The 15,493-nt window shown below is 47.2% G+C and overlaps 2 protein-coding genes across 3 annotated transcripts in view; both read right to left on the minus strand.

Annotated features, from left to right (window-relative positions):
* Positions 1 to 6,057: 6,057 nt before the first annotated feature.
* On the minus strand, positions 6,058 to 8,964 carry LOC119354881 (probable aldo-keto reductase 2). Its single transcript, XM_037621632.1, has 5 exons — positions 8,630 to 8,964; positions 8,341 to 8,541; positions 7,146 to 7,318; positions 6,961 to 7,063; positions 6,058 to 6,712 (listed from the first exon to the last, which is right to left on the minus strand). Exons 1-5 carry the CDS (start codon positions 8,852 to 8,854, stop codon positions 6,374 to 6,376), a joined length of 1,041 nt encoding a protein of 346 aa, XP_037477529.1. The 5' UTR covers positions 8,855 to 8,964; the 3' UTR covers positions 6,058 to 6,373.
* A 4,153-nt stretch (positions 8,965 to 13,117) lies between these two features.
* Positions 13,118 to 15,493, minus strand: part of LOC119354882 (probable aldo-keto reductase 2) — a 12,614-nt gene continuing 10,238 nt past the window's right edge. Inside the window, exons 5-6 of one of the 2 annotated variants that reach the window (XM_037621634.1) lie at positions 14,987 to 15,283; positions 13,118 to 13,429 (exon numbers count right to left, since the gene is read on the minus strand). In XM_037621634.1, coding sequence (XP_037477531.1) covers positions 13,388 to 13,429; positions 14,987 to 15,283 — 339 coding nt within the window. In that variant the 3' untranslated portion in view covers positions 13,118 to 13,387. Of the gene's footprint in view, positions 13,430 to 14,675; positions 15,284 to 15,493 lie in introns of those variants that run through there. The other variant, XM_037621633.1, reaches the window with a different exon arrangement.

Genomic DNA, 15,493 nt, shown 5'->3' on the forward strand with positions numbered 1-15,493 from the left:
CCCCCGGAACCATTCCGGTGTCCGAATATAGTCGTCCAATATATCAATCTTCATGTCTCGACCATTTCGAGACTCCTCGTCATGTCCGTGATCACATCCGGGACTCCGAACAACCTTCGGTACATCAAAACTCATAAACTCATAATATAACCGTCATCGAAACGTTAAGCGTTCGGACCCTACGGGTTCGAAAACTATGTAGACATGACCGAGACACGTCTCCGGTCAATAACCAATAGCGGAACCTGGATGCTCATATTGGCTCCCACATATTCTACGAAGATCTCTATCGGTCAGACTGCATAACAACATACGTTGTTCCCTTTGTCATCGGTATGTTACTTGCCTGAGATTCGATCGTCGGTATCTCAATACCTAGTTCAATCTCGTTACCGACAAGTCTCTTTACTCGTTCCGTAATACATCATCCTGCAACTAACTCATTAGTTGCAATGCTTGCAAGGCTTAAGTGATGTGCATTACCGAGAGGGCCCAGAGATACCTCTCCGACAATCAGAGTGACAAATCCTAATCTCGAAATACGCCAACCCAACAAGTACCTTCAGAGACACCTGTAGAGCACCTTTATAATCACCCAGTTACGTTGTGACGTTTGGTGGCACACAAAGTGTTCCTCCGGTAAACGGGAGTTGCATAATCTCATAGTCATAGGAACATGTATAAGTCATGAAGAAAGCAATAGCAACAAACTAAACGATCAAGTGCTAAGCTAACGGAATGGGTCAAGTCAATCACATCATTCTCCTAATGATGTGATCCCGTTAATCAAATGACAACTCATGTCTATGGTTAGGAAACATAACCATCTTTGATCAATGAGCTAGTCAAGTAGAGGCATACTAGTGACACTCTGTTTGTCTATGTATTCACACATGTATTATGTTTCCGGCTAATACAATTCTAGCATGAATAATAAACATTTATCATGATATAAGGAAATAAATAATAACTTTATTATTGCCTCTAGGGCATATTTCCTTCACCAGTCTCGCGTAAGCGTACGCGTATGTCGGTCTAAGCCGCTTCATCCAACAATACCGCTGAATCAAGAATCAACTAGTGACGGCAACAAATATGTATATACTCACGCCCACAACTCCTTTGTGTTCTACTCGTGCATATAACATCTACGCATAGACCTAGCTCTGATATCACTGTTATGGAACGCAGTATTTCAAAAAAAAATCCTACGATCACGCAAGATCTATCTAGGAGATGCATAGCAACGAGAGGGGAAGAGTATGTCTACGTACCCTCATAGACCGAAAGCGGAAGCGTTATGAAACACGGTTGATGTAGTCGAACGTCTTCGTGATCCAACCGAACACACGTCACCTCCGCGATCTCCACACGTTCATCCCGATGACGTCCCTCGTACTCTTGATCAAGTTGAGGCTGAGGGAGAGTTTCGTCAGCACGACGGCGTGATGACGGTGATGATGAAGACCAACGCAGGGCTTCGCCTAAGCACTACAACGATATGACTGAGGTGGAAATCTGTGGAGGGGGGCACCGCACACGGCTAAACAATCAACTTGTGTGTATATGGGGTGCCCCCTCCCCCGTATATAAAGGAGTGGAGGAGGGGAGGGCCGGCCCTCATAGGGCGCGCCCAAGGGGTGAGTCTGCTACCTCTTGAGCATGCGTTGGCTTTCCCTTGAAGAGGAAAGGGTGATGCAGCAAAGTAGAGTAAGTATTTCCCTCAGTTTTTGAGAACCAAGGTATCAATCCAGTAGGAGACTACACGCAAGTCCCTCGTACCTGCACAAACAATCAAGAACCTTGCAACCAACGCGATAAAGGGGTTGTCAGTCCCTTCACGACCACTTGCAAAAGTGAGATCTGATAAAGATAATAAGATAAATATTTTTGGTATTTTTGTTGTATAAATAGAAAAGTAAAGATTGCAAAATAAACGGCGACAGAAATAACTAGTTGACGGGAAAATAATATAATGGAGAATAGACCCAGGGGCCATAGGTTTCACTAGTGGCTTCTCTCAAGATAGCATAATCTACGGTGGGTGAACAAATTACTGTCGAGCAATTGATAGAAAATCGCATAGTTATGAGAATATCTAGGCATGATCATGTATATAGGCATCACGTCCGTGACAAGTAGACTGAAACAATTCTGCATCTACTACTATTACTCCACACATCGACCGCTATCCAACATGCATCTAGAGTATTAAGTTCATAAGAACAGAGTAATGCATTAGGCAAGATGACATGATGTAGAGGGATAAACTCAAGCAATATGATATAAACCCCATATTTTTATCCTCGATGGCAACAATACAATACGTGCCTTGCTACCCCTGCTGTCACTGGGAAAGGACACCGCAAGATTGACCCAAAGCTAAGCACTTCTCCCATTGCAAGAAAGATCAATCTAGTAGGCCAAACCAAACTGATAATTCAAAGAGACTTGCAAAGATATTTAAATCATGCATAAAATAATTCCGAGAAGAACCAAATATTGTTCATAGATAATCTTGATCATAAACCCACAATTCATCGGATCTCGACAAACACACCGCAAAAAGAATTACATCAAATAGATCTCCAAGAGAATCGAGGAGAACTTTGTATTGAGATCCAAAGAGAGAGAAGAAGCCATCTAGCTAATAACTATGGACCCGAAGGTCTGTGGTAAACTACTCACACATCATCGGAGAGGCTATGATGTTGATGTAGAAGCCCTCTGTGATCGATTCCCCCTACGGCGGAGTGCCGAAAAAGGCCCCAAGATGGGATCTCATGGGTACAGAAGGTTGCGGCGGTGGAAATAGGGTTTCGTGGTGCTCCTAGATGTTTTCAGGGTATATGAGTATATATAGGTGAAAGAAGTAGGTCGGTGGAGCTGCGAGGGGCCCACGAGGGTGGGGGCGCACCTGGCCCCCCTGGGCGCACCCTTCTACCTCGTGGCCGCCTCGCTGCTTCCTTGACGTCCACTCCAAGTCTCCTGGATCACGTTTGTTCCAAAAATGATCCTCGCGAAGGTTTTATTCCGTTTGGATTCCGTTTGGTATTCCTTTTCTGCGAAACACTGAAATAGGCAAAAAAAAACAGCAATTTGCACTGGGCCTTCGGTTAATAGGTTAGTCCCAAAAATAATATAAAAGTGCATAATAAAGCCCATTAAACATCCAAAACAGATAATATAATAGCATAGAACTATCAAAAATTATAGATACGTTGGAGACGTATCAGAGTCCTACTCCCAGTAGGAGTAGGTTTCTCCCCTTCCTAGTAGGTGTAGGAGAAGAAGGAAGAGGGGGAGAGAGGGAAGGAAAAGGGGGGCCGGCCCCCACCCAATTCGGATTGGGCTTGGGGGCGCGCCCTCCACCTTGGCCGCCTCCTCCTCTCTCCCACTAAGGCCCAATAAGGCCCATTGACTCTCCGGGGGGTTCCGGTAACCTCCCGGTACTCCAGAAAATGCCCGAACTCATCCGGCACCATTCCGATGTCCAAACATAGCCTTCCAATATATCGATCTTTATGTCTCGACCATTTCGAGACTCCTCGTCATGTCCTTGATCACATCCGGGACTCCGAACTACCTTCGATACATCAAAACACATAAACTCATAATACCGATCGTCATTGAACGTTAAGCGTGCGGACCCTACGGGTTCGAGAACTATGTAGACATGACCGAGACTAACTTCCGGTCAATAACCAATAGTGGAACCTGGATGCTCATATTGGTTCCTACATATTCTACGAAGATCTTTATCGGTCAAACCGCATAACAACATACGTTGTTCCCTTTGTCATCGGTATGTTACTTGCCCGAGATTCGATCGTCGGTATCTCAATACCTAGTTCAATCTCGTTACCGGCAAGTCTCTTTACTCGTTCCGTAATGCATCATCCCGTGACTAGCTCATTAGTCACATTGCTTGCAAGGATCATAGTGATGTGCATTACCGAGAGGGCCCAGAGATACCTCTCCGACAATCAGAGTGACAAATCCTAATCTCAACCTATGCCAACTCAACAAACACCATCGGAGACAGCTGTAGAGCATCTTTATAATCACCCAGTTATGTTGTGGCGTTTGATGGCACACAAGGCGTTCCTCTGGTATTCGAGAGTTGCATAATCTCATATTCAGAGGAACATGTATAAGTCATGATGAAAGCAATATTCTAAGCTAATAGATGGGTCTTGTCCATCACATCATTCTCTAATGATGTGATCTCGTTCATCAAATGACAACACATGTCTATGGTCAGGAAACTTAACCATCTTTGATTAACGAGCTAGTCAAGTAGAGGCATACTAGGGACACTCTGTTTTGTCTATGTATTCACACATGTACTAAGTTTTCGGTTAATACAATTCTAGCATGAATAATAAACATTTATCATGATATAAGGAAATATAAATAACAACTTTATTATTGCCTCTAGGGCATATTTCCTTCATAAACTTCGGTCGAACTATGTTTGAAATATGAAATATGGTCAAAGTAGTTCAAATGTTTGTTCAAAAAAATGGTTTTGTTTATCTGGGTGCCCTATTATAGGACACATGTTGGATATGGAGCTTCCTCGTGTCAAAAAACTGTCTCACACCCAATTTTTTTACAACACCATGTTTTCGCGCCCAAAAATAGGGCAACTATTGGAGATGCTCTAAATATACGATGCTCCATAGCGTTGGAGCCCTGGGAGTTGATTGAGGGCATCAATTGTATGGTGGGACCATGATGGTCAGTGGGATGGTTCGCGTGAATTGTTGTGTCACGATGCCTAGGCTATTTCTTCCCTGATGAGCCCCTGTGGTAAGTGGGAGATCAACATGTGGGTCACCTTTTTCGGTGAAAGGGAGAGGTGGTCTTCCACTGGTCCACCTTGTGTGCGGTGTGCCATCTGCAGGGGCTTTTGCTCAGTACATGTCCTTTAGACGCCCTGGGAAGCCTCTGGACCGAGGGGCGGTAATTTAGGGAAGGGTTACAATGGTCGGTGGGTACCGTTTGGTGGTGGGGTGCTGGGGACGGCACACATTCATTCTACCATTGGAGGGCTCTTGCCTCTGCATGCGGTGTTTCTGTTAGAGGAGATGTGCCCTTGTGAAAGTGTGTCGTGTTTCTTAATCATGTTTTAGTTATGATGATGATGTATGATTAGAGGGACTAATACCTTCCTGAAGTAATTATCAGATGTTAATTCCTCTACACTGATAAAGGATGGAAGAAAGGCAGGCTCCAATCCAAAGAGGGAAAAGTTGTTGGCTAGATTACAAAAAATCGGAGGTTTGTTTCGGTTTATCTTTTTGAGTCAATAGAAAAGCCGCATCATTAAGAGGGGCTGAGATAATGTTTCTAGTTAGGAGATCATAACAAGTTCACTTCAATTCATACACTCACTCAAACATCCAACTACACATCAAATTCATCATTGCCACTAAGTTTCATCAAATACACATCCTTCTAGTGCCCCTGGATCTCCAGGGTCCAATGGTTTCCTCTCTGGAGAAACGGATCTCTTCGGGGTCCCATGCCTCGGATGTCCGCTGTTCCATGCCCTGGATCTCCGGGGTTCCTATGGCTCCCTCTCTGGAAACTCCGGGATCTTTGAGGTATCCATGGCATCTCCACTGGATGTGCTAGACCTCCGGGGTGTGAGACCCTGAATATCTGTGATATCTGTTGGCTCGCCCTCTTGATGGGATGGATCTCCGGGGTCTCATGGCCTGGATCTCAGGGGAGCCCGGATCTCCAATGCTTCCCCCAAACTCCGGGGTACACCGAGTGGCCCAATAATTGTAAGATTTGAGAGGGGATATAAAAGCCACTCCTTCCACCTCCAACCTAATCCTTCCACCTTGAGTTGCCCGCCCTTGTCTGAACTCGAAAAAGCTCATCCTCCATTGATTCCTCCACCCAAACACTCACAAATCTCGAGGATTCAAAGAAGATCAATCGATCTACACTTTCACCGAAACACTCGTCTTTCATGGCGGGTGGCCACAAGTGGCTCCAAGGTATGGTGCACGACTTTAGGTACAAAAATACACAATAAAATTCCCCTACAAGCACTGTGTCCATATGCTTTCACAAAAATATAACCCAAGGGACAATTTGTACATGATTATTCTTTTTGTCAACATGTATTTTTACCACACCTTTATGTAGCACTACAGCACACAAGCTTATTCAACACACTAGTTGTATACCAACAACGAAGCATACACACATACATACCACAGCTTATTTTACATACCGGCATTCGCAACAATGGGAGTCCAACTCTGGTCAATACTCCAAAAACACAACTATGATTACCCTCCTGTGCCTGTTTGGAATCATGAACTTCTGTAGTCCCACTGAAGAAAAATGGCTACGCAGCTTTCAAGGATGACAATGGAGGGGTCTCAGAATACTTCCAAGTACTCGCCATTTCAGAGTACCGCTCACCCTGGACATCACCGGCAGTGGCATAGGACTCGAGTTCGGCCATCTCCTCTGGTGTGAGCCTCACAAATAGTGCTCCCACATTCTGGTTGAAATTCTCGATTTTTGTTGTGCCAGGTATGGGACAAACATCGCTCCCCTGATGATGAACCCAGGCCAATGCAAGTTGTGATGGTGTGCACCCTTTTCTTGTTGCCATTGCGTTAACACGCTCAAATATCAGGGTATTCTTCTCAAGATTTTCTGGCTGGAATCTGGGCATATGCTGCAAAAGTATGAAGTTTTCAGTGAAATGGACAACTTGCCGTGGAAGTCCCATTCCCCTTTTGTGACAAGAAACTGAAAAGGCGTTTAAATTAAGAAAAGGTATGTGTATGATCAATGCAAAGAAAAAAATCCATCAAGCATAAACACAAATATGTTTGATTGATGAAGAGTTAGAAGCTAACTTAAAAAGCAGGATTAACCTGCACCAAAAATAGCAAAGTCTACATAGCAGTCGTTGGAATTCACCTTGCGGTAGTCCTGATCTGATAGCGAGTCGATCAGTTTTGCTCCACCAGAGAAAAATCCTCTACCAAGTGGGCTGTAAGGTACGATTCCGATTCCAAGTTCTCTTGAATTGACACAACAAAATAAATTTAGACCATGTAGTCCCTGATTTCAACAAGCAGAAGATAGCAATTTTTGTTCATTACCTGCAAGTTGGAATTATGTCTTCTTCCACATCTCTAGACCATAATGACCACTCCAGCTGAACTGCAGTAATAGGATGGACAGCATGAGCCCTTCTGATTGTTGATGCAGATGCTTCAGATAGTCCGATGTATTTTATCTTTCCTTCTTCGACTAGCTTCTTGAGTTCGCCAATCTAGCAAGGTGGAAACTCAGATTTAAGATGTAAAATAAAAAACATGTCTCAAATTGTGCAACTGGGGTTCTCGATATTCCGCCAATCTAGCAAGCTCACGTTGTATATGACAGTAACATAAAAAGGGATAGTTCACGTCCACGTTCAAATGTACATGTCTAAAATGGTGCAAGTTCACGGCTGCTAAAGGTATCATTACTTACAGTGGATAGATCAAATTCTTGTGACTAAAAAAGAAAGAAATGTCATGAGAATAGCAGCATTTAACCACGTTTCTGTCCTATTATTTTTTATTAATTATTATGAATCGTTTGGGTGAAGTTCAGTCGATGTGGCATTTGGAATTTAGGTTTGGATACTCAAAAGAAATGATGGAGTGTAGTACTATTTTGAACTTTTAAAGATCAGCAAACTTATTCTTTGAAAAGAAAAGTAAGATTAGATCATCAGTGAGATGAACTTTGGGGAAAGTTTAATCCAGGGTTCAAGTCCTGGAAACAGCCTCTTACAGAAATGTAGGGAAAGGCTGCGTACTATAGACCCAAAGTGGTCGGACCCTTCCCTGGACCCTGCGCAAGCGGGAGCTACATGCATCAGGTTGCCCTTTTTAATCCTGTCTTTCAGCTAAACATTTTGAGTTTGCTGATCTTAAAAATGAGAGGAGACAGGTGATCAGTCATGTGAGTTGTTTCTGAATTAGTGCATATTTTGTTAACCATTCAACAGACTTGTGAGGCCGGGGTTTATCCTTCTTTTCGGGAAAAGGAAAAAAACTACTCCCTCCTTCTAAATATAAGTATTTTTTTAGAGATTTCAATATGGACCACATACAAATGTATATAGACGTATTTTAGAGTGTAGATTCATCCATTTTGCTCCGTACGTAGTTCATATTGGAATCTCCAAAAAGACTTATATTTATGAACAGAGGGAGTAATTGTTTAGCTAGTATGTGGACCTGGGTCCAGCATCACCTTTTCGTTGTAGCTAACAAAATAGATAAGTGGGGGTGTGACACTCACCGTGACCTCGATGGGCACATTTTTGTCGATGCGGTGCTGGTAGTAGAGATCAATACAGTCGACACCCAGCCGCTTGAGGCTGCCCTCGCAAGCCGCGCGCACGTACGCTGGATCCCCCCGGATGTTCCACTTGTTGTCTGCGAACGAGATGCCGAACTTGGTGGCCAGATCCACCTTCTCCCTCATGTCGCCTTGCAACGCCTGCGAGGAGCATTACATCGAACACCTTGAGTGCACGTCCGTTCAGAGTCCGACTAATTAGTCTAGCTTCTAGGAATCTAGGACCAACCTTGCCGAGCAGCATCTCGTTGGTGTGCGGCCCGTACATGTCGGAGGTGTCGAGAAAGGTGACTCCGGCGGCGACGGCGTGACGGATGAGCGCGACCATGTCGGGCTCGGGCTTGGGCGCGCCGTAGAAGGCGGACATGCCCATGCAGCCGAGGCCCTGCGCCGAGACCTCCATTCCCTGGGAGCCCAGCTTCACGCGGGGAACCGCCGCAGGAGCGGATGCCATGTCTCCGGCAAGATGCTGCTCTCAGGCGTGGCCGGGTCGATCGGCGGCCACCGTGGTTTGGTGTTGGTGTGGATTGTCGTGGAGGAGCTCGTAGCCTCGTACCTTTATGTAGTGTCAGTGCCATGTGAGGCTGGCGGGAAGGGTAGCGTCACCCCATATGTCACGTGAGTTGACGAGCGTGGAGTTTCCGTTCAGAAGGGAGCCGTTCCCAACAGGGTAGCGTCATCCCATATGTAAACGGGGCGTCTTGCTACAGAATGAAGTAGACCTCATCACGTGCCACGTCTTTTTTTCCCGGGTTCTCCTGGGCTCCTGGTCCTTCGTCGTACAAATCCTAGTTGTTTATTCTTCGGGGACGAAATCGTCCTACAAATTCATATTCATGGCCACAAAAATTACGTTAAGTCGTGGTAAAAAATAACAGCTTGACTGGGAATAGCAAAAGTCCGGCGCGGCAAAGCGCGCCTACCCATCTACTCCACAAGTCCACAAGTCCTAAACAACCGAGACCGATCAAGCATCCTAGTGTTTTTGGCTGCATTTATTTATTGACACCGCCTTCACCGAAGAAGAGAATAGAGTCGCCATCGCCGCTGTTGATGGAGAGAGGTTGCATAATACGTTGCCACCACACTAGAAGTGGTCGAGGGAGGGGGTGAGGGGTTGATGCACGCAATCAAACACATCCAGGGTGATTCTCCGGTCAAGATGATAAACGTAAACAAGAAGTACTCTCTCCGTAAAACAAAAATATAAGTAGTGATCTAAGAGCAACTTTAATGGGGCGATCCATTTCATCCGCCCGTGTCCGCGGGTCGGAGCGGATAAAATTGAAGGCCCAATGCGCCGACCCAAACTTAAATCGAGTCCACCTGGCGTCTGCGCCGACCCATTTCCAGCCCAAAATTGCGCCTGGAATGCGTCGGCGCGGACGCGCCGCGCGTCTCCTCACCGTCTGCCGCGTCCCCACCTGTAGGCCACCCAACTGCCACCAGTCGTCTTATTTATGACACACCGACAGCGGGCCCACGCGTCAGCCAGTGGAAGCGTCCTTTTTTAACCACGCGTGCGGCGGGGGCCAGCCTTATCCACTTCTCCCGTCCACATCTGCCCCCCCCCCCATGCTTCCTCGCCGGCGACCGCAAACCCTAGCGCGCCCATGGGCCTCTTCGGCAGCAGCAATGGCAAGGGCAAGGGCATCCCCGGCGCCTCATCCTCCCGTGCTCCCCCTCCCCCTCCTCCTCCGGCGGCGCTGCGTTTCCGTCCTGGTCGCCGACGCATGCACATCCCGGTGCACCAAGCGTGGTCGCACTGGGAGTACGGGCAGCCGCTGCCGTACCCCGATGTCACGCTTCCGCACCATTGGCATCTGGATCCGCAACGGATCCCGATGCTGGCGGTTCCGCGGAGCCAGCGGGCGCACGACGACGAGGTGCGTAGGCGCCGCGCGCAGCTCACGCTGGAGCAGCGTCGGCTGCCAGAGTACGCCGCCGACTCTCCCAACTGGGAGGCGTGGTTCGCCCTCGAACACGAGGAACAACATCGCTCGGGTCCCACCGCTGTTCCCGTCGCCGCCCCCGCAGGTAGAGCCGAAGGACATGGAGGCGGAGGCGGAGTACCAAGCCGCCCTCGAGGAGGCCCTGCACATGCGCTGGAGGCTAGCCGCCTCGAGGAGGACGCGCACTGGGATGGGCTGGAGCAAGCTCTTGCCCTGTCGGCGGTGGGGGACTCCGTCCACACCCCGCTTTTCGTGCCGCCACCGCCACCGTCGCTGCCCAAGCCGGAGCCGACGCGGAAGCACTCCCCGCCTCCACCCACTTGGCCAGAGGAGGCCTGCTCATGGACGGGCCGGTACCACGAGTGGGTGAGCGCGCCTCCTGTCCACTTCGCCGCGACGCCGGAGCAGGAGGCGGCGCTGGAAGGAGCACCGGCTCTGCCAGGAGCAGGCCGACGGCGAGGAACAGATGCGCTACGAGGTCATGCTCCAACGTGACGCGGAGGCGCTCCGGCTCGAGGAGGAGGAGGAGGAGGGGCGCGCGCGGCTGGCCGCAATGCCGCCGCCCCAGCAGACGCCGGAGGAGGCTGCCCTGACAGCGTACCAGGTGGCGTTCGGGTGGACTGGCCCTGCTCAGGTCTTCATCGACCTCACCGACGACAACGGCGTCGACGACAAGGGCAAGGGCAAGGCCGACAACGTCTAGGGCAGCGTGCGGGGCGGCAGCGTGCGGATGCAGACTTTTTTAATGTTTTATTTAATGTTTAATTAGATCTAAGTAGACTTTGGCCGGAGTTTGACCGGACACTTATGTTTAATTATATTTATTTCGTGCAACCTTTTTGTTTATTTTCCACGCCAGCGCATTTAGATCGGCCTTCTTGTTGGACGGTCAAGCCGACCCATTTTAAAATACGGACGTGCACATCCGTCTGGCCGGTCCAAATGAACAAAGCGTGTATCCGTTTGGATCGCCTTGTTAGAGTTGCTCTAAACGCTTTTATATTTCCTTCAGGACGAAGTACTTTTACAGTGCTCCAGAACCAAGCTAAAACAAGCATCGAGGCTACCAGCATAAAGGCAGTCTTCGGTCCTATCTTCCAAACTGGATTTTTGGGCATGTAAAGGCTGAACTATCTATGGTAACCACTGTTGGTCTCTGCACCACTGCACATACTCTACCAACGGTTTCATTACATAATTTAAACAGGATTATTCATTCTGCCGACATATTAATATCACACATCACTTGTATTTTGTTGGTCAATACAATACAGAAGCCTTGATAGCAATGACATTTATTAAGCAGGAGCAAATCGGTAACCAAGCATAACATACACACATCGCAGCTCAGTTCATATACATGCATCTGCAGAAATGGAAAACGAAATCCTGGGTTCAACTCTATCCTGCTTTTACCTTCTCATCAAAAGTAAACAGTGTAGTTGTTGAAGAGATGAAACTGTCTACTCAGCTTTCCAAGATGACAATGGAGGGGTCTCAGACTCCTTCCAAGTACTAGCCATTGGAGGGTACCTGTCACCCTGAACATCACCTGCAGCCGCGTAAGACTCGAGTTCAGCCATTTCCTCTGGTGTGAGCTTCACAGCTAATGCTCCCACATTTTGGTTGGAATTTTCAATTTTTGTTGTCCCAGGGATGGGGCAAACATCGCTTCCCTGATGGTGAACCCAAGCCAAGGCAAGTTGTGATGGTGTGCATCCTTTCCTTGTGGCCATCGCATCAACACGCTCAAATATCTGGGCATTCTTCTCGAGACTCTCTGGTTGAAATCTAGGTAAATTCTGTAGAAGTATAAAGTTATCAGTAAAAGATCAAACTGGTAGTACAAGTTCCACCTCAATTTTATAGGAGAAATGGACAAGTCTTGTATGTACACTCATGCCAGTTCACAAAAAACTGTGATTTTAGACAATGATATGGTCCTCGCAGCATTTTCATTATAATATACTTTGTTACCAGTAGCTTTACAAGTTCAAATGCTAGTTGACAAAAATTGTTGAATTTGATCCCCCAGATGCGCTACGAGGTCATGCTCCAACGTGACGCGGAGGCGCTCCGGCTCGAGGAGGAGGAGGAGGGGCGCGCGCGGCTGGCCGCAATGCCGCCGCCCCAGCAGACGCCGGAGGAGGCTGCCCTGACAGCGTACCAGGCGGCGTTCGGGTGGACTGGCCCTGCTCAGGTCTTCATCGACCTCACCGACGACGACGGCGTCGACGACAAGGGCAAGGGCAAGGCCGACAACGTCTAGGGCAGCGTGCGGGGCGGCAGCATGCGAGGCGGCAGCGTGCGGGCGCAGACTTTTTTAATGTTTTATTTAATGTTTAATTAGATCTAAGTAGACTTTGGCCGGAGTTTGACCGGCCACTTATGTTTATTTCGTGCAACCTTTTTGTTTATTTTCCACGCCAGCACATTTGGATCGGCCTTCTCGTTGGACAGTCAAGCCGACCCATTTTAAAATACGGACATGCACATCCGCATGGCCGGTCCAAACGGACAAAGCGCGTATCCGTTTGAATCGCCCTGTTAGAGTTGCTCTAAACGCTCTTATATTTCCTTACGGACGAAGTACTTTTACAGTGCTCCAGAACCAAGCTAAAACAAGCATCGAGGCTACCAGCATAAAGGCAGTCTTCGGTCCTATCTTCCAAACTGGATTGTTTGGGCATGTAAAGGCTGAACTATCTATGGTAACCACTGTTGGTCTCTGCACCACTGCACATACTCTACCAACGGTTTCATTACATAATTTAAACAGGATTATTCATTCTGCCGACATATTAATATCACACATCACTTGTATTTTGTTGGTCAATACAATACAGAAGCCTTGGTAGCAATGACATTTATTAAGCAGGAGCAAATCGGTAACCAAGCATAACATACACACATCGCAGCTCAGTTCATATACATGCATCTGCAGAAATGGAAAACGAAATCCTGGGTTCAACTCTATCCTGCCTTTACCTTCTCATCAAAAATAAACAGTGTAGTTGTTGAAGAGATGAAACTGTCTACTCAGCTTTCCAAGATGACAATGGAGGGGTCTCAGACTCCTTCCAAGTACTAGCCATTGGAGGACCCTGAACATCACCTGCAGCCGCGTAAGACTCGAGTTCAGCCATTTCCTCTGGTGTGAGCTTCACAGCTAATGCTCCCACATTTTGGTTGAAATTTTCAATTTTTGTTGTCCCAGGGATGGGGCAAACATCGCTTCCCTGATGGTGAACCCAAGCCAAGGCAAGTTGTGATGGTGTGCATCCTTTCCTTGTGGCCATCGCATCAACACGCTCAAATATCTGGGCATTCTTCTCGAGACTCTCTGGTTGAAATCTAGGTAAATTCTGTAGAAGTATAAAGTTATCAGTAAAAGATCAAACTGGTAGTACAAGTTCCACCTCAGTTTTATAGGAGAAATGGACAAGTCTTGTATGTACACTCATGCCAGTTCACAAAAAACTGTGATTTTAGACAATGATATGGTCCTCGCAGCATTTTTATTATAATATACTTTGTTACCAGTAGCTTTACAAGTTCAAATGCTAGTTGACAAAAATTGTTGAATTTGATCCCCCAGATGCGGTACGAGGTCATGCTCCAACGTGACGCGGAGGCGCTCCGGCTCGAGGAGGAGGAGGAGGGGCGCGCGCGGCTGGCCGCAATGCCGCCGCCCCAGCAGACGCCGGAGGAGGCTGCCCTGACAGCGTACCAGGCGGCGTTCGGGTGGACTGGCCCTGCTCAGGTTTTCATCGACCTCACCGACGACGACGGCGTCGACGACAAGGGCAAGGGCAAGGCCGACAACGTCTAGGGCAGCGTGCGGGGCGGCAGCAGGCGGGCGCAGACTTTTTTAATGTTTTATTTAATGTTTAATTAGATCTAAGTAGACTTTGGCCGGAGTTTGACCGGCCACTTATGTTTAATTATGTTTATTTCGTGCAACCTTTTTGTTTATTTTCCACCCCAGCACATTTGGATCAGCCTTTTCGTTGGACGGTCAAGCCGACCCATTTTAAAATACGGACGTGCACATCCGCCTGGCCGGTCCAAGCGGACAAAGCGCGTATCCGTTTGGATCGCCCTGGTAGAGTTGCTCTAAACGCTCTTATATTTCCTTACGGACGAAGTACTTTTACAGTGCTCCAGAACCAAGCTAAAACAAGCATCGAGGCTACCAGCATAAAGGCAGTCTTCGGTCCTATCTTCCAAACTGGATTGTTTGGGCATGTAAAGGCTGAACTATCTATGGTAACCACTGTTGGTCTCTGCACCACTGCACATACTCTACCAACGGTTTCATTACATAATTTAAACAGGATTATTCATTCTGCCGACATATTAATATCACACATCACTTGTATTTTGTTGGTCAATACAATACAGAAGCCTTGGTAGCAATGACATTTATTAAGCAGGAGCAAATCGGCAACCAAGCATAACATACACACATCGCAGCTCAGTTCATATACATGCATCTGCAGAAATGGAAAACAAATCCTGGGTTCAACTCTACCCTGCTTTTACCTTCTCATCAAAAGTAAACAGTGTAGTTGTTGAAGAGATGAAACTGTCTACTCAGCTTTCCAAGATGACAATGGAGGGGTCTCAGACTCCTTCCAAGTACTAGCCATTGGAGGGTACCTGTCACCCTGAACATCACCTGCAGCCGCGTAAGACTCGAGTTCAGCCATTTCCTCTGGTGTGAGCTTCACAGCTAATGCTCCCACATTTTGGTTGAAATTTTCAATTTTTGTTGTCCCAGGGATGGGGCAAACATCGCTTCCCTGATGGTGAACCCAAGCCAAGGCAAGTTGTGATGGTGTGCATCCTTTCCTTGTGGCCATCGCATCAACACGCTCAAATATCTGGGCATTCTTCTCGAGACTCTCTGGTTGAAATCTAGGTAAATTCTGTAGAAGTATAAAGTTGTCAGTAAAAGATCAAACTGGTAGTACAAGTTCCACCTCAGTTTTATAGGAGAAATGGACAAGTCTTGTATGTACACTCATGCCAGTTCACAAAAAACTGTGATTTTAGACAATGATATGGTCCTCGCAGCATTTTTATTATAATATACTTTGTTACCAGTAGCTTTACAAGTTCAAATGCTAGTTGACAAA

The sequence above is a fragment of the Triticum dicoccoides genome, chromosome 2A, assembly GCF_002162155.2.
Source record: "Triticum dicoccoides isolate Atlit2015 ecotype Zavitan chromosome 2A, WEW_v2.0, whole genome shotgun sequence".
NCBI classification, from domain to species: domain Eukaryota; kingdom Viridiplantae; phylum Streptophyta; class Magnoliopsida; order Poales; family Poaceae; genus Triticum; species Triticum dicoccoides.

What these genes read in the sequence shown, in the direction of transcription:
- LOC119354881 (XM_037621632.1), bottom strand. Translation starts at nt 8,854, where the DNA reads ATGGCATCCGCTCCTGCGGCGGTTCCCCGCGTGAAGCTGGGCTCCCAG. An exon ending in ACGAGATGCTGCTCGGCAAG is followed by an intron (nt 8,542 to 8,629) that starts GTTGGTCCTAGA and finishes TGCTCCTCGCAG; the next exon opens with GCGTTGCAAGGCGACATGAG. An exon ending in CAGATCAGGACTACCGCAAG is followed by an intron (nt 6,713 to 6,960) that starts GTGAATTCCAAC and finishes ATACTTTTGCAG; the next exon opens with CATATGCCCAGATTCCAGCC.